An 18,108-nucleotide genomic window follows, 5' to 3' on the forward strand; every position below is an offset into this window, starting at 1 on the left:
CACAAGACAAAGGGGCAGAGGGAGGGAGAGGAAAACGGGTTCTCGGTTACCTGAAGTCCGTTTGCTTTAGACTGCTTCCTACAGAATTGTCTCTCTTCTACTAGTTTATATACCTCGGACCCTTTTCCTTTTCCTACAAAGAGCTCCGAGTCCCAGACAGAACGGTTGACTAACTATAACTCCAGTCAACCTCTGCATAAACCACTGGGGAGTAAAGAGGGGCAGGAAAGCGTCTATGTGAAAGCAGAGCAGTGGTGTCAGGGTATAGCCTTCAGATCAGCAGAGATAGCACCACCCGATCGGAGCTACCTGGACATGCACAGGAACGTGTTTCCAGAAGCCCACCAGCTGATTCTAGGTGTGAGAACCACAGTACTAAAAATTTAAACCATGGGGCCAGCAGGTGGCATGGTGGTTAAGGCATTGGACTCTCACATGGCCAACCAGGCTTTGAGTCCCAGACATGGTGGCTTGAAAATCCTGACTGGTGTGTGTGTGTGTGCCCAAAATGCCAGGAGGAGAGTAGAGAAGGGACTGTGGCATGGCCACACTGCCTGAGATATGACTTCTCCCTTTCCCTCTCTCTTTCCCTCTCTGTTTCTGGCAAGCATATGCACCCTATGGCAAAAATCTTAAAAAAAGAATTAAACTGTAATTCTCTAATAAAATAGTAGGCAAGAAAAGAATTTCTTCCATATACTTCATCAATAGTCAAATAAAAGAAGAATACTCTGGCTGTGAGCTCGACTTTCGGATACACAGCAGTAACGTGCAATCTGAGCAGTCTGACACCTCGTACAAGTGTTTGAGAAACAGTCAAACTCCCAGGGAGGACCAGGGTGGGGCCTCCCGGGCCTTACTCTCTCCACAGTGACCACAGCTTTAACTGCTAGGGAGAGAAGACTCGGTTCTCACGAGAGCAGAGAGCCCGAGACGAAGCAGTCCTGTCTGTTTCTGTCACAAGGGCCTAGGCTCTGGGCAAGAGGAAGATCCTCCAAAAGCAAAGCAAATGCATCAAAAAGAAGTCGACAGAAAATATTAATCAGGTTGAAGTGAGAGAAGACAGAAAAGCAACCCAGAGGACCAGCTTTCTACATGTGGAGAGAGGGGGACTCAGACAGAGGCAGGGACGGAAGGCAGAGGAGCCTGCTAAACCCTAGCGACATTACGTCGAATCCTTGCAGTCGCCCGACGTTCATCATGTCATTGCAGCGCTTGGGGACGATGCACATGACCTCCACGGCTCTCTGTGGGAAGAAAGCGGAGGACAGGCTCAGGCTCCCCTAGGGGGATCTCATGTCCCGCCCGCCAATGCACCTCCAAGTCCGGTCCTATCCCTCCCCACGCACCACTATGCAGGGGGCACCAAGAGACACCCCCGCCCCCGTGCTGCCCTCAGACCACCACTCAGGGACACCCAGGACTAGAAGTCTTGGGGGAGATTTGGGGGACACAGCCAGTGAAGCTGAGTACCTCTAATTCTGATGTATCCAGGCTAGCTTTCTTGGAGTATTTGAGAAAATCCTGCAAGGGAAATGGAGAGAAGGTGACAAGGGTGACGAGGATGACAGGTAACCTTTTTGGATGGCTGATGTGCTACTACCAGACACTGGCTTCAGTGTTTTGGTTCTATTTCCTCGGTTTATTCTCAGGGACACACAGAAGTTATCCTGCGTGAATTTTAAGCTGCGGTACAGCCCGTATGGACCAAATCTTCCTAAGGGTTCCTGTACTCCAAGGGGAGCCCTGGGCCCTCCTTGTATCCTGGTCCTCAGTTTCATGTCGGAAAGAGATCTCAACACACTTGAACAGCCCCTTCACCTTGGAGAAGTGTGGGACTTTGCCTTTAGTTGTGCCCACAATTTAAATCAATCAAGGGCTGTTGCTAAGGCAACAGAGGAATATGCAGGGATTAAAGATTTAATTTTATCCAAGGCTCCAAGAATTGAAAACGTTTCAGGTTAACAGAACTGAAGAAAATTCATCAGTGTTCTATGGGGGAAAAGCTCACTTTAATGGATATTCTGCTTTAGAACTTGATGCAGGTGAAAAACTGAGAAAACAGTGGATGGAGTCTTACTAGATTTAAAAAACGTACTTTGACATACTCAAAACTAGAAAATAATGAGGCTGCTTTCTTATTACTATCGTTATTTCTTTCCCCCAAACTACGGCCTTTTTCGGCCAGCCCTTCCTTTCTGCTGTCAAGTCTAATCCTCCCAACACCAGCTCCTGACACCAGAGCCGGCACCTCCCGTGTCCTCACCTTCAGCAAGAGCTGGTACTTCATAATCCTCTGCACTGGTTTAATCAACAAGTCTGTGAGCTGCAGCCTGTGGCCGAGGCGCTGCTTTAAGTCCTGTGGGTTGAAGAACAAAAAAAGATCTCGGGTGTTATTCACTAAAGAACAGTTTCTCAGTTCTTGTAATTGTCAGAAAGGGTAACTACCACACTGTCAGGAAAACAGCAGAAAGAGCTGCTTTGCAGTAAAACCCAACTCAGAACTCCTGTTCTCACGTTTTAACCTTTCTGAGTTTTTCAAGATAGTCTTTTATGCTTGTTTTAAGATCCCTTTTCAGTTGCTTTCTTTTATTCATTTAAACATTTCTTCCCCTCTTTTTTCCCTTTAAATTGTCAGAGAGTGGAAGAACTCAACAGAGAGAGAGAGAAAACACCCACACACCCCCAGTGAGCCGTGGTCATGCCACAATGCTTCCCCCTTCCTTCCCCATCCCACCAGAATTCGGGGCACACAGGCACATGCGTGGTGTGTTTTTCAAGCAGTTGGGCTGGGATTCAGACGATGGTGGGTCATGTGGGATCTGGCTTTCCTTAACCACTAGGCTACCGGGCTGGTCCCATACAAACATGGTTTTTTGAAAATGTTTTAGGCTAAATGTTTAGATCATGAGTCATTCTAATGAGCCTTCAGTTTAACACTAATAAAAATTCATTAAAAATTTTTTTAAATTGAAATTATTTTTTAAAAGTTTTATTTTGAAACAAAGTCTGATCATGTGATCTCCTGGCTAAGACGCCCAAGCTGTCGGGATAAGCAGCACAGTTTAAACGGCTAGCCTTTAAATTGAGCTGGGAATAGAACCTAGTCCTCACGTGGTCCCAGCCTGTGGAGCATAGCGCCTTCCTTAACAGCGCACACCCTTGTGTCTGGAACAAAAACCAAAAAACACCACCAAGGAAACCATGTTACTTTTAAAAATGACTCCAGCACTCTGAATTCCAGGGAGTATGACTATAGAAAACACTCATTCCTTTTTCTAATTTACAGGAAAGAAAGAAAGAAAGGTTTAGAACTCTTGTCACTCAGGCTACTTTTCTGCGTAGTCTCCCGAGAAACCTACGATACTTTACATTTTGTAAATGACCTGCTTTTATCTTGGTTCTTACCTCAAAAAAGGTATCAATGTACTCCGAGACAATGTGCTCAGACTTTGGTTTATTTTGACAATAAACTATGTACATGTGCAGCCTTCTCTCCTAGGGACAAAAAAGGCAAGCAGATGGGTTACCACCACCGGAAGGTCTACCAGCATAAAAGAGTACGTGCAGTTTCGGCATGTTCACAAACGACCCTGAAGCACAGCTGTGTGGCCGAGGCCTCGGGAGCAGATGCACGATGGAGCATCTGCTTCCGGCTCTGACAGCCCTGATCACGGCCTCCCACGTACCAGACCCTGCACGTTACACGCCAGTCCCCGAGGTGAGGCAGCACACTTCGACTCCCACCCCTCTGAACCCTGCCAACGGCCCTGGTAAGCTGGGCCACTTTCACAAGGGAAGAAAAAGCTCTTCAACCTCAAATCATACAGACTGGGGAAAAAAAGCAGACAACAAGCCTGGTGAACCGCAGTGTGTGAGGTTCCTGAGGCCTTTCCGGGGTCCCATGAAGTCAAAACTCATTTCAAAATACCACTAAGATGCTGTCTGCCTCTGCACTGTGTGGACGTCAGTGCTGCCACGTGAACTAACGGTGAGGGAAACTGCTGGCGCCTTGGCACACATCCCAGTTAAAAAACCAACATGTCAATTTCATTTCAGAATGTCTTTGATGAAGTAATAAAAGTGATTCATTTTATTGAAACTCAGCCATGGAATATACACCCTGACTCCAGCCACGTGAGGAGATGGCAGCCTGTCCAGCGTGTCTGCTGCACACACGGTACGTATCTCGAGGGAGGCCACCTGTGCACGTGTCACGAGCTGACCCAACTGGCCCCCTTAACTAGCCATCACTTTCACTCGAAGGAATGATGGACATGAACTATAATTACCAACACTTGGATATCTGGTAGACATTTTCTTTTTCTTTTTCTTTTTTTTTTTAAAAAAGAATTATTTAATTCCATTTATCATTATTACTATTATTATCAATTTGGCCAGAGAGAGATAGAGAGAGAGAGAGAGAAAGGGGAAGGGAGAAAGAAAGCTGCCAGGTCTAGGGCTTGAACCGTGGTCTGCCATGTGGGAATCCAGCACCTTTAACCACCACACCACCTGCTGGCCCTCTGGTAGACATTTTCTCGAACATTAATGCAGTCGGTAATTTTAAGGCAAATCACTGGCAGTATTTGTTAATAATGGAAATTAAAGCTTTCAAGTAAAAAATTAAAATTTTGGAAAATACGAATCTGCCACAGTGAACTTTACAATACTCAATGACTTTTCTGAAAAGAGACGGTGATGTCAAAAATCTTTCCTGGCGATCATGTAACAAACCATGTCAGCATCTCGAAGCTCTGCCTAAGTCAGCAAACCAGGATCGAGACAGGATGTGAAGAGATGGAGCATGGCCGGGCCTGAAACACGAGGCAGTTGGCCGGGTTTACAGTAAGAGCAGGGCAAAGCTCACAAATAGGGATTCCAATTCCACGGTGCGACTAACCTTTAGGAAATCACGACTTGCCAAGTTTTGGTGTCATATCTAAGAAAACTATGTTGACCTGAAGCGGTTCTTAAACACTTGTCCCCTTCTAACTACACATCTGCGTGAGGACGGGTCTCTTACATATACTTTAAAGAAAAAAGCAGTCACAGAAGGTTGAATGCAGAAACGGATTAAAACCCACTAGCCTTTAACTGAGGCAGACATGAAAGAGATTGAAGAAAATGTAAAAACTCTTATCATTAGTTTTTTTTTTTTTAATAGATTTTTGCTATAGTGATGTGCACTCACTGGAGAGACAGTGAGAAGTGAAAAATCACCACCCCCTCGCGGGGAGAGGGAGATGGCTATGTCGTAATCCCTTCTCCACTTTTATCCAGGGATTTTGGGTACACATGCACATATGCCCAGAGTAAGTTTCAAGCTGCCAGGTCTAGGACTCAAACTGTGGTTGGCCATGGAGGGGTCCAAGGAAGGCCTTAATTTACTACACTACTTGTTGATTCCCATTAGCTTTTTAAAAAAAATGTAGTAATTTTTCTTAAAAGAAAAGTCAAATTTCAAAAAAAAAACCACACTTATTTTGAATACACATGTGTACTGGGTCATCAGAAAAGTAATGACGTGTTTTACTATGCATAAATGCATTATGACTTTTTTGACGACTCAGATTTTGGCTTCCACGTTAAACCTAACATAAGAACGGGGACATTTTTTACCACAGCTTGTCTTCCAGATATCCCAAATGTTCCCGCTTCAGACCTGCTCTGGTCCCCTCTAACCAACCCTTCTACTGTTTGCCAAATAGTGGGGCCGGGTGATGGGGAAAACGGCTAATCAGTGTGTACAAGATCAAGAGGATATCTTAACTGCAACTTGCTGACACTGAGTGGTTTGACTTAATTTTCAAAATATATGCTTGTGTGAACTACAATTGAGTAGTAACTTGACAAATGACTACATATGACAATATCGAAACAGACATAACAGTATTGAACTTACGTGTTTAACAAAAAGGGATCCTAGTTTTTCCGGATCTTCAAGGCACTTCTCTAGCTCTCCTAAAAAAAAACTAAAAAGTGAAGGGATACTATCAGAACCATTTCCAATTTGGCCTTCTAATTTTAGATGCAGGTTTATAGTTTAAAAAGAGTTATAATCAGGAAGTAGAAAGTATATACATAATAAACACAATGTTCACAGAAAACACCTTGTTGGGATATACAGTGAAAAGACAGTTAAAAGAGAAGAGTCAGAATGAGAAGATCCTTTGGCAACCTTCCCTTCTTTTGGGCAATCAACAATTCTTGCCACATTTTTCCCCCCGAAGAGAGATTTTTGCTATAGGGTGCATGTGCTCACTGGATAGACAGAGAGAGAGAGCACAGAGTCAGAAAGCAAAAAATCATCCACTGCGGGGCTGGCCATGCTGCAATCCTTTCTCCTCTCGAGACTTTGGGCATGCACATGTGCTCAGTGTGACTTTAAGCCGCCAGGTCCAGGACCTGAACCACGGTCAACTACATGGGAGTCCAGCGACATAACCATTACACCATCTGCAGGTTCCCCCACCCACAGTTTTTTTTTTTAAGGGACAAGCGCAAATGTGCTAGGCTGAATGATAAGTGAAAAACAAATGTCTTAGAACAATTGTCATTTTTTTTTAATTCTGAAAACTTGGTCTTTATGCCTATAAATTTCATATTCATTCTATGATAATTTTCATTCTATGATAATTTTTAGAGTCAAATGTAATAACAAATATAAAATACTAAATATTTGACTTGTGCCAGCTTCATGAAGGTTTCTCAAACAGTATAAAAGCCAGCCTCTAGGTTATACATTTTAGCATCCATCAAAATTACAATTAGGTATAATCTCAGAAACAAAAACAATGGTAGGACCACTGCTCTTCATTTTCTTCTGGGCTGCAGTTGTCTTTAAGATGTGTATCTAACCGACACTTGTATATGCTGATGTTATCACCCTGCAAACCAGCAGATAGCACTTGAGGTTTTACTATCCCCCGCTCTGCAAACATGGTAGCAGACAGTACCTCTGCATGTGATTCTCTGTTAACCCAGGAATATTGCATCATTTCCCCCTGCTTCCCACCCCAGTCTTAAACCAGCCTCAGGAGTAGGAGGCTGACAGTACCAATATCCTTCTGAACTGGTTTCCCTGCAGGCTTGCAGTTAAGTCTCCAATCTAGAAACTGCAGTGGTCTCTGAAGTTGACCAATCATTTGTCTAAGAGTACAACTGAATTAGACATTACAAAGGATATGAAGAAAAAAAAAGACCCTATGTCTGAGTTCAAAGGTTTTGCATCCTAGTAGGTAAGTACAGAAATAACAAAACACTCCTTGACACATGCCATGGTAATACCTCCTCGCATAGCTACAGAGCACACGCATATCTACTATTCGTAGAAGAGAACACCTCCGACTAGAATGTCCAGGCTCACTGAAAGAGTCAGTGTCTGACCTAAGCTTTGATGAGGGCAAGGCTTCAAAACAAACAAACGAACCAACCAATTATTTATTTATCTATTTAATTCCATTTGTTATTATTATTTTTTAATTTGAGCAGTGAGAGACAGAGACAGAGAGAGAGAAAGGGAAAGTGAGAAAGCAAGCTGCTAGGTCTGGGACTCGAACTGCAGTCAGCCACGTGGGAATCTAGTGCCTCTAACCACCACACCACCCGCTGGTCTCAAAAAGGGCAAAGTTTTACAGGTGATGTCCGCATACTCCAGATAGGGGGGGCAGCAACATACATAAAGATGGGGCTGTAGGAGGCCTGTCCAGGGAAGGGGGACAGTGTGGTGTAGCCGGATCATCCCACTGCAAGACCAGCAGCTGCCATTAAGCAATCCTACATGATTAAGGAGTTTAAAATCACAAGCAAGGCCACCTAAGGGGACAGGTGTGATGACACCTGGGAAGCCAATGCGAAGTGCCACAACATGCAGATCTCCTTCTGATCAGGACAGGTAACGTATTGGGATCAACTGTTCTCATGGGCGATTACATCCACTTTTTCCATTAAAACCGAGCTGAACGAACAAACAGTAACTTGTATTTATTCAAAAGATGGCTGCCATTCCCATAGGAAACACAGAGGCTTGCTGTATGTGGATGCTATTCCACCTGCTTTTGCAGGCATTAACTCAGTCACTCTTCACAAAAAACCCACAGGGTGGGTAACTTATCACCCAAGCTGTGTGGATGAGGAATGGCGGCACTCGGAGGGGAAGGAGAGGGGTCAAGGTCAGGACCAGGCCAGGACCCTGGCAGTCAGGGTCTGGTTGGTGCTTCCACCTACCCCCAGCACAGCCTCGACCCCTGGTCCAGCATGAAGACAGAACTTTTCCCCGGACTGCGCCACGTGACTGCACAACATCTCAAGGCATCAGTACTTCCTCTGCACCCTCCACGAGGCTACCAGGCCATAAACTCAAATGAATCAGTAACTCTCCTGCGCTACTGTCCTGATCTGACAGGGGTTAGCAAGTGCCGGTGCTTTGCACACCAGGAAACACGACTATGTGCTACGTACTCTCTGTGCCAGTCGTAAATCTGATGGATGTTGCCAAACACGATCTTGTCTTTTCCTTTCATGTCGTCAGGAACACCATCTTCCTTCATCAGTGCCATGTAGAAAAAAAAAAAACAAGTTTATCTCACGGGATATGTTTGATTCAAGTAGTGTCTTACTGACTAATAATCACAGAGGACAAAACAGACACACGCACCATCTTATAACCATTCTTTATTTAAAAACAAACAAGAAAACCCACATGAAAAGTGTCTATACCTAGTATTTGAAATCTATCACTACACTTAATGCTGGAATTATTTTCTCCCTGAACTGTTTGGTATTCAAAGATCAAAATTGTTCTTTGGAACTGAAGTAGTTTCGATGAATAAAGATGTTTTCATAAAACAATCTGATCGGCTAGTAAATATTAAATATTTGGTCTGAAACATATTTCCCGTTTTTGACTTTCCCCTTGTGGATTATTTACATAATCCATTAAACAAAGAGTTACTAGCATTTAAAAAATAATTTGATCTTTAAATAGTAGTTGGTTAAAAGTGCTGGTAAAATGTGGTTTAAAACTTCTACCAAGGGGCCAGTAGGTGGCGTGGTGGTTAAGGTGCTGGACTCCCATGTGGTGGACCATGGTTCAAGTCTCGGAGCTGGTGGCTTGCTTTCTCATTTTCTCTCTCTCTGGTGAGTGCATGTGTCCTATAGCAAAATTTAAAAATATTAATAAAAGAAAAACCAAAAGAAATTCTACTGAGGGGCTGGGGGTTGGCATGGTGATTAAGGTGCTGGACTCTCACGTGGTCGACCGCAGTTCTAATTCCAGACCTGGCTTGAAAATAACACCAGGTGCACATGCACGCATGCCCCAAATCCAAGGAGAACGGAGGAGAAGGGGTTGTGGTGCGGTCATATCTGTCGCGGAGGGAGGCGATTTCTCACTTTCCCTTTCTCTGTCTCTTTCAGGTGAGCACATGTGCCCTATGGGAAAACCTAAAAAGACAAACAAAGCAAAACAAAACTTCTATTGAACTTGCATGGGATTGAGCCTATCTAACAGCCTCGTAAGTGTTCAGGTACTTACATGATGGTTCAGGGACTGCAGACAAATCGGGCATGTTAAATCTTTTATGTCATACAACCACCTGGAATAGCTGTTACTTTTAACAAGATAGACAACTCAAAAGCATTGCTATTGGGGCTGGCAGGTGGTTTGGTGGTTAAGGGCACTGTACTCCCACATGGTCAACCATGGTTTGAGTCTTGGACCTGGTGGCTTGCTTTCTTACTTTCTCTCTCTCTCTCTGCTCCTCTCTGGTCAAATGAAAATGAATCAATCAACCAATAAAGTTAGATAAAATAATTATTTTAAAAAAGAAAAAAAGTATTGCTATGTATGTATTTGCAAAGCTGATTAATAAATGATAAAGTTTTATATGAAAAAACAACTTTGGATGAGTTAAATTTATTATCATTATGTCTTGAACTTATCGCCAGGGATGGGGCTGGAAATGACTCTCAATTCAGCAAAAAGGCAGGGGTTTTGCTACGGCTACACAGTATTCTACACCTTCTGGTCCATACAAGTGGGGACACATTTATTCTGTGCACTCTAAGTAAATGACCCAGGGAGCCAGAGACCTGGCCCTGAACTGTGGATTCACGAGACAGCTGAATCCACAGCTGGGCACAACTGACTTCTCCAACCACTAATGCTCTCATTTGTGGGGTGATACTCACTTTTATAAAACAATTAAATGCAAGGCCCCCACAAAATAAATACAAATGTTGGATATGAAAATTTAAAAACCTAATTATAAAAAAAATACCTCAAGATGTCTTATGCAAGAAAAAATAAAGTGTTTATAATGGCATACAGATGGCTACAATAACTGGCTGAATTTTGTTTTTCAGAAATATTTTGTTAGCTGCTTTTCTTGGGTCAAAAATGTTTTTAAAGCTTTTGAGAAAGTACTGGTGCTAAACTTTTTTTTAAAAAAATTACCTCTTTGGACACCTCTTGGGGCTGATACAAGGTTATTAAATCTCTGAAAATACATACCTCAACCACATAGCCAAGGTCCCGGACATAATCCCGTTCTGTCTCCACTAATTCTTGCAAAACGTAGCTGGAAAGAGAGAAAAAGAACGTTTTCACAATTCTTTGTTTTCTAAATAGAATTTTGTTTTGCACTTTTGCTTTTGTTAGGGTGAACTCCTACTGGGACTGTTACCAAATTTTAAACATGAGGCTTAAAGTCTTGAGCTTTCCAAATCGCTTACAGGTTCAAGTGGGTGACTTGTGAGAGCTATGAGTGTCGAAAAACAGCTGCATGCACGTAAGTGCAACTGGTGTGAATTCACTCACTGGCTTCTGATCACATATATGGACTCAGATAACAGAATACAATCACTTGATCAGTATAGCACACGGCCTCGATCAGCCTGAAGAGATTCATTCACTCAAGCATCTCACCCCTGAGACCACCTGTACATCCAACGTGAAGTGCTGGACTATAGCACCAAATAAAGCCCGCATGAAACTTACAGTTTCTCCTCTTCTCCACAGGGGAGTGTAACCTTTCGTAATATTTTTCCAGCACTTCTTTTTCCTCTTCAGTACAAGCTGCCTTGCTGGTACTACTAAATGTCAGCAAGAAACACCCTACTACAGTATGTTTTAAGAGTATTCATGCTGGGGCCAGCTGGTGGCATGGTGGTTGGGGCTGGACTCTCATATGGCCCTCCATGGGTTCTGGACCTGTTGGCTTGCTTTCTCATTTTACCCCCCTACCCCGCCCCCTCCCCCGGCCTATCTCTGGTGAGTGCATGTGCCCTGCGGCAAACTGGAAATAATAATAAACAAATACTTCTCAAAAAAAGGAGAGCATTCATGTTTTGGGGACTGCATCGAATTTTGTATTGTCTTTTTCTTTTCCAACAACATACATAAGGGAAAGTCTAGGAGTTTCTCACCAGAAGTGAGACAATATCCCTGTCTCGCATCGTTTTATTGAAAAGGAATACTGTACTCCGGGTGATTGGCACACATATGGACATTGTCCTCACTGCACTCATTCAGGGATCGATGCCGGTCACATTTTTGAAGGTGAAACTCAAGACAGGAGGGAACCCCAAGAACAATGAGAATAAAAATGTTTGCGCCTTACTGCCGTCTCTTCAGGGAGCTGGATTTCCTTTCTTCCATCTCATCAATGGGCGAGGACGAAGAGAGAAGGGAATTGTCTGAAGGGTTGAAGGAGGGGCTGCTACTGTCTCCCTGGTCAACCAGAAGTGAGCTCGGACGATCCTCCAGTGCCTGGAAAAAAATGGAGACCATCAACAGTGCTGAGTGCCTGCTGTCTACGACGGGTTCAAGTCGGGCCAGGAAAATCCCCTAGGGTCAGGAAATGCAGAAGATGTGTGTGTAGACTTAAAAAAGCCGTTTGTGAATCACATGGTAATTAATAACACACACGGGACTGTACTGTTAAAAACAAACTGCAAGGAGCTCAGTAAAAGAGGAAAGTTAGAACAAAAAGGAGAGTGAATTTCAACACGTTAATGTATTCTGTTCTTGATTAGCGAATAATCAGAAATAATAAATCTGCCTGCATTAGAGCACTATACCTATTCCTAGTCAGAGTACAGACTATGGATCTGGAGTTCTCTCTGTGGGTACATCCCTGCCCAGTGAAAGCATGAGTGTTTCAGAAGGGTGTGGATCAGGCCAGCGCCGCCCCAGACAGTCTGCAGTTCTTGTCGGCAAGTTATGGAGTGGCATCAGCAAGTTACAGTTTAAACAAGCTTGGTTTCTCGATTATCTGTGAGGCCTTGACTCGTACTTCAATACAGAAAGATCACCCAGTTAAAATTAATCTCTTACAACTTCCTTTCTAGCCTGTCTATGGGCATTAGTAGCCAACTCTCTTCCCTGGGTTTTAGTTCCCTCAGGTGAATGTTCACATTTGTTTTCCTGTAGAAAGGTGCACAAAACATTGCAGGTGTCCAATAAATCTATGAGTTAAGTAGTGCTGGCTTCTCTTCCCAGGTTACTGTGACAATGCTTGGAGGCAGATTGCTTTTTTTTTTGGAGAGGTTTTTGCTATAGGGCGCGTGCACTCGCCAGACAGAGAGAGAGAGACAGAGAGACAGAAAGCGAGAAATCACCCCCCAGGGGGGATGGTCACGCCGCAATCCCTTCTCCTCCATCCTCCTCTTGGGATCTTGGGCACGCACGCACATGCGCCTGGCATGAGTTTTAAGCCACTGGATCTGGGACGCGACCCGCGGTCGACTACGTGGGAGTCTAGCAACATAGCCATTACGCTAACTGCTGGTCCCCCAGACAGATTGCTTTCTAATAGGCACACATTAATTTTGTTTCTTTACCTGGATTCACAAAGTCTTCATGGTAAAAAGATTTTATAACAGTTGTTCTAAAATTTCCAAATCATATAGAAATGATTAAGAGATATTTATTGACCAAAATACAAAAATGTGATCAACTTCTTTTTGGACAAACAGCCCAATAAAAAGCACAAGAACACATAATACTTCAAGCTGAAATCTCAACCACTTGGCCTGCTTTCTCTCCTTAACAGTAACAGACTGAATCTGACTTTGCCATGAAGCAGGTTGCGGACACAAAGCCTCTATGTGTGATCTTGCTAAAGAAAAACCATGGGGTTGGCAGAACACACCAACTGCTACTCTTGTTTATGGACAACAGGACACTAAGCTGGTTAAGAAACAGTCTGATGTGAAAACTACACTCTTGTAAATAAATAGCTCTTGCCCTTCCCTGGAAGCAATGCTGTGCATACACAGCAGAGCATGAATCGCGTTCGTCCGATCGGGTTGGTCTTCGCCAGGAGCCCACATCTGGCAATCGGAGGAGGCCAGTCCTGCCTCCCTTCTGAATAGCTGGTGCCCATGAGGTTTTATTCTGCTCACGGGAACAGTGAGAAACGAAAGAAAGGAAGAGAAAGGCTCTGTTAGTTCCCCTGAGGCAGAGGACAGTCATGGACTTCATTGTGTCTGTGGGAACGTCTTCTAGAATCTGGAAGGGCTGTCTGGACCCGAAACCATGGAGGCTCAACCTCCTTCGGCTGTATCTTCGGGTGTGACCTGGCCGGCCCTAACCAAGGGCAGCCCGAGAGGGTGCAGGTGCCCTGGGAGGAAGCAGCCATGGACATGTGTCCTTGTCACTCTGACTGTGCCCATCCGCCTGGTAAACAATGTGTGATGTAACGGCTGTGCCCACACAGAGGTGCTCGGGCAGTGATGGCTGGACTTCAGATTCTGAACGAGTTACCGGGAAATCTGGGTGCGGTTGTTTTTGTGAGTAAGGCCTTGTCAACTTATTTCTTTCTCTCTTTTTAAAAATAATTATTTTTATTTATTATTATTATTTTAATTTGACGAGACAGAGGAAGCTGCTAGGTCTGGGATTGGAACTGTGGTTGTCCGTGTGGGTTGCCCGTCCAGAGCCTTACCCACCACACCACCTGCCGGCCCCAATGTCTCTATTTCTTACATGAAGTTAGGTCTGCACAGATATTCTCTTTCTTCTTAGGTTGATCTTGATAAGTGATGTTTTCTTGGGAAACTGCCTATTTTATCAGGTTTCATTTCAAATTTTACTTTCAAAGAATTGAACAAAGTAATATTTTACAGTTATTTGAATCTCCTCAGTTTACTTCTTCCTTTTTAATTCTTAATTTTGCTTTTGTCCCTATTTTTTGAGGTTGCCTTATGTCTATATTTATTTTTTTAATTGGCTTTATTTATTGTTTTCCAATTCATTAATTTCTGCTTTTACCTCAATGAATTCCTTCCTTTTTTTATTGTTGTTTTCCTTTTTAAAGGTTTGAAAGATCTTTTTCTATATTCATGGGAGTGAGTGAGTGGGGGAGAACCCTCCCCAGGGTCTGTGCTATGACTCCCTTCCTACAGTTTCCAGCCCATCAGATTTCGGGCACTCTCTCCTGTGCCTAGTGTGTAAAAGACAGATCAGGCCAGGGATTCGAACCATGGACACCATGCGGGATTGACCTTCTCTTGAGCAGTGCATCATTACAGTATCACGGAGCAGCCCTTTCGTTGCTCTTTTAACATTCTGAGTTATAGGTTTTTAAATTTATTCATTTTTTAAGAGAGTTTTTTTTTTTCCCCTCAGATCACGTGCACTCCTTGGAGAGACAGAAAGTGAGAAATCTAGGGGCAATGGCCACAGCACAGCCCCTTCTCTTCCATTCTTTTCTTGGGATCTTGGGCGTGCACATACACATGTGCACGCACACACTCACACTCACACCTACACCTGCACTGGGCAAGTTTAAGCCACTGGGTCGGGGACTCGAACCGCAGTCGATTACAAAGGAGTCCAGTGACGTAACCATTTCGTCATCTGCTAGCCCCTCCTATTTTCATTCGGTCTTGCACTTCTCCTTTATTTTTGATCAGCAAAGAGAAGAAAACCCCCAAGTTGAGTCTGAACAGCTGCTGTGTGGTAACAGGCTACCATCACCCTAGCTCCAAAGCTTAAGAAAGATGTTCGACCTTTAAAAAGACCAACTGGATCAAGGACGGGGAGGTAGCAGAGATGAGTGAATCCCAGGGAACACTCTGTCCTCAGATTTCAGGTCTCGGTAGGTTCAGTTCCTTGAATATCATACCACACAGCAATTGAACACCTTTTCTCCTCTCCTCCCAGCCCACTAGATCAATAATCGCTAAACCATCCAGCATTCAAACCCAGTGATGAAGGAGTCATAGCCTCGGACACCACGAGGAAACATTCGCGGATGGGACGGATGACCCACAGCACGGTCACGGGGTGCAGGATGGGTTGAAGAATACCAAGAGGACTGACTGGAGTCTTTACTGACGAAGTAGTTCTCAATCCTGCGACATCACAGGATTGGTGACAGGAGACCAATGTACACCTGTTTCCCTTGAACCAGAGAGCAAGCAGAACCCAACTACACGCCATGGCAGAATGATGACAGGATCTGCCTGCCAAATGAAGTATAAATATGGTTCTCCAAGGAGCAGGGCGGGCCTCAGCAAATGCCCGTCTTGGGGAACCTTGTTGGAAGTTCAACAAACAGATCTTTAGGGTCAGGCTCAGAGAGTCTGGAGTACCTGTCCAGTGAAACTCAACTGTAAAAAAAGGAGATCTTGAGCCTAAGTCAAGCTGACCCTCAAACCTATGGTCTGTCCATTGCACAAATAGCTTTGTACCCTTTAAGAGGAGACTGAAGGGTGGGCCAGTGGATGGCATGAAGGTTAAGGCACTGGATCCCATATAGCTGACTCCATGGTTCAAGGCCCAAACCTGGTGGCTTGAAAATCACACCAGATATGTGTGTGTGTGCCCCAAATCCTGAGAGAACAGAGGAGAAGGGATTGTAGTATGGCCATCTCCCATGGGGGGGGGGTAATGAATCCTCACTTTTCCTCTCTCCTGCTCTCTCTCTAGTGAATGTATGTGCCCTATGGGAAATTAAAAAATATATACATATTTAAAAAAAGAAGTGACATAAGGGAGCATAAATAACTTAGTTCCAACTGAGTAAAGTGATCAGGTTGAATTCCTCAGATTGAAAAGGAGAGACCAGGAAGAGTCTACCACGACTGCCCCACAGGCATCTCCAGCAGACACCCACGGACTCAACCACAGAGCACAGAGACCCCGGGAGTGCAGCCTGGCTTTCCCAGGGTGAGGCCCAGCAGGCTGACGAAGTGTTGCCTCAGGCAGTCCCTGGGAAAACCATTTCAATTATTAGAATAATTTTAATGGTCATTTAATAAATGTGCAAAGATGGCTTTTAGAACACTGCTCTGGGATGCCTGTCAAGTCACGGGATATAATTCAAGCACCTTTGTTTAGACCATTCATCAACTTGTCTCTCAAGGAGACGCAAGGATGTGGTTACAACCACATGCAATTCGTACTGGCCTGACTCCAAGTTCCTGACCAGCAGAGCCAGAGTGCTTGGGTTATCGACCAGGTCCTAGCAACCTTCCTGCCTAACTGCAAAGCTCGTTGTGTCTTTTCCAGAACACAGTGTGACTGCCTGGGGAGAAACTCCTAACTAAGGCAGCGCAGCCCTGTCAGCCTGAAATTTCTTTTATGTAATTCCTAATTCCCATCTGACCCAGTCAACCAGCTTCATTAGAGGCTGTGTAGGGTAGCGGAAGAAATGGGAGTTATGTATTCGACACCTGGTGAATTCTCGACTGCAGGAAGATCAACCTCTAATTTAAAAGAGGTAAATTCATCTCGCACTTCCAATCTGGGAATGCTTCCTATAGATATCATCACACATGTCCTGAATATGGATGTTTACCGAGTAAAAACCTGGCAACAATGTAAATAGATATTAGGAATTTACGTGAATGAATTAGAGTATAACTGTCTGTGCCCCGACTAGCAGTCAAGTTTCTATACATTCTGGGAGCCTCCTTTTCTCACCTGTAAAATGGGTAACAAGAGTGCGGGCCTACCTCCGGCTGCTGCAGGGGATACGGAAATTAACAGATGCTCAGCACCTGGTTTGGAGTCAGCTCCCAGAGGGATTATTAGCACAGTACCCACATCATGGAAAATGATGCCGATGAAAAGGGAACAGGTGATCTGTATGTGAGGTCTTTGAGATATATCAAGTCTTAGAATCTTAAAAACAGAATGACTCCACTCTGAAAGCAAAAGCATGATCTCTCACATATCCATGTTCACATGGGCAGGGAAAACAGCTGGAAGGTGATGTGCACCCCTCCAGGGGTCACCGCCAGGGAATAGAACAGTGGCAGAGGCTCCAGGCCTCGGAAAGAACTGACTTTCAAAAGATGTTAAGTGCAGTCGGATTCATTAGTCAAACCATTATCATTATTGGTGGTGTGTCCATGTCCCAGTCAGGACTGAAGGAACAGAAAATAACTGATTCTGAACATCCAGCAAGGGGTGGGCCAAACACGCTGTCATGTGTCCTGGGAGAAGCTGGGGCCACTTGCCAGAGTCCTCCAGGAGAAGACACCTGGCACCGTCCTGAACCCCGCCCAGACCACCTCTTCCCTTGGTAAAATTTGATCCATGCTCTTTCCTGGTAGTACACCACAACTGTGGGAATATGGGTGTTCTAGTTCTGTGAGTCCTTCCAACAAAGCAGTGAGCTTGAGCGTGCTCTCTTGGCTCCTGTGCTGTGTAATAGGCCCCAGCAGCCCTGCAGAGCTGAGCCACGTGGGGACTGGGCATGCTCTCTGCACCACGCAGATGGAGCAGACCGGAATGGGGCCTGCCTGGCAGCCTTCTGGGAGGGCAGCTTACCATCTTGCTCTTCACCAGTTCCTCGATGGCGCTGACGAGCTCAGCTGCACTCGGCGTCTCGGAGCTGGTGGGGCGGACTAACAACCGAGAGGAGGCCTGCGGAGGAAGTCGGGAGAAAGAAAGGGGGAGGGGGAGGCCTCCCATCAGTAACCCGGCAGACGGTACACTCCCCTGCAAGCTTGAGCTGTTCTAAAAGTAATTCCAGACAAAAAGACCACAAGTTTGTCTTTGTTTGCATTTATTTAAAGCCATCCTTTAGAATTTACAATATTCTGACATGAAACATTAAATAAACCTGTCTGGGATACATGTGGAAAGCA

General features: G+C 44.6%; 1 protein-coding gene across 1 annotated transcript in view; it reads right to left on the bottom strand.

Moving 5' to 3' along the window:
- Window positions 1–18,108, bottom strand: part of TRIO (trio Rho guanine nucleotide exchange factor) — a 298,566-nt gene that overhangs the window by 29,323 nt on the left and 251,135 nt on the right. Inside the window, exons 39-47 of the mRNA XM_027767024.1 lie at window positions 17,789–17,884; window positions 11,625–11,773; window positions 10,516–10,583; window positions 8,464–8,566; window positions 5,906–5,975; window positions 3,409–3,498; window positions 2,267–2,359; window positions 1,474–1,524; window positions 1,170–1,247 (exon numbers count right to left, since the gene is read on the bottom strand). Coding sequence (XP_027622825.1) covers window positions 1,170–1,247; window positions 1,474–1,524; window positions 2,267–2,359; window positions 3,409–3,498; window positions 5,906–5,975; window positions 8,464–8,566; window positions 10,516–10,583; window positions 11,625–11,773; window positions 17,789–17,884 — 798 coding nt within the window. The remainder of the gene's footprint in view (window positions 1–1,169; window positions 1,248–1,473; window positions 1,525–2,266; window positions 2,360–3,408; window positions 3,499–5,905; window positions 5,976–8,463; window positions 8,567–10,515; window positions 10,584–11,624; window positions 11,774–17,788; window positions 17,885–18,108) is intronic.

The sequence above is a fragment of the Tupaia chinensis genome, unplaced genomic scaffold, assembly GCF_000334495.1.
Source record: "Tupaia chinensis unplaced genomic scaffold, TupChi_1.0 Scaffold143836_2, whole genome shotgun sequence".
Classification (NCBI taxonomy): Eukaryota; Metazoa; Chordata; class Mammalia; order Scandentia; family Tupaiidae; genus Tupaia; species Tupaia belangeri.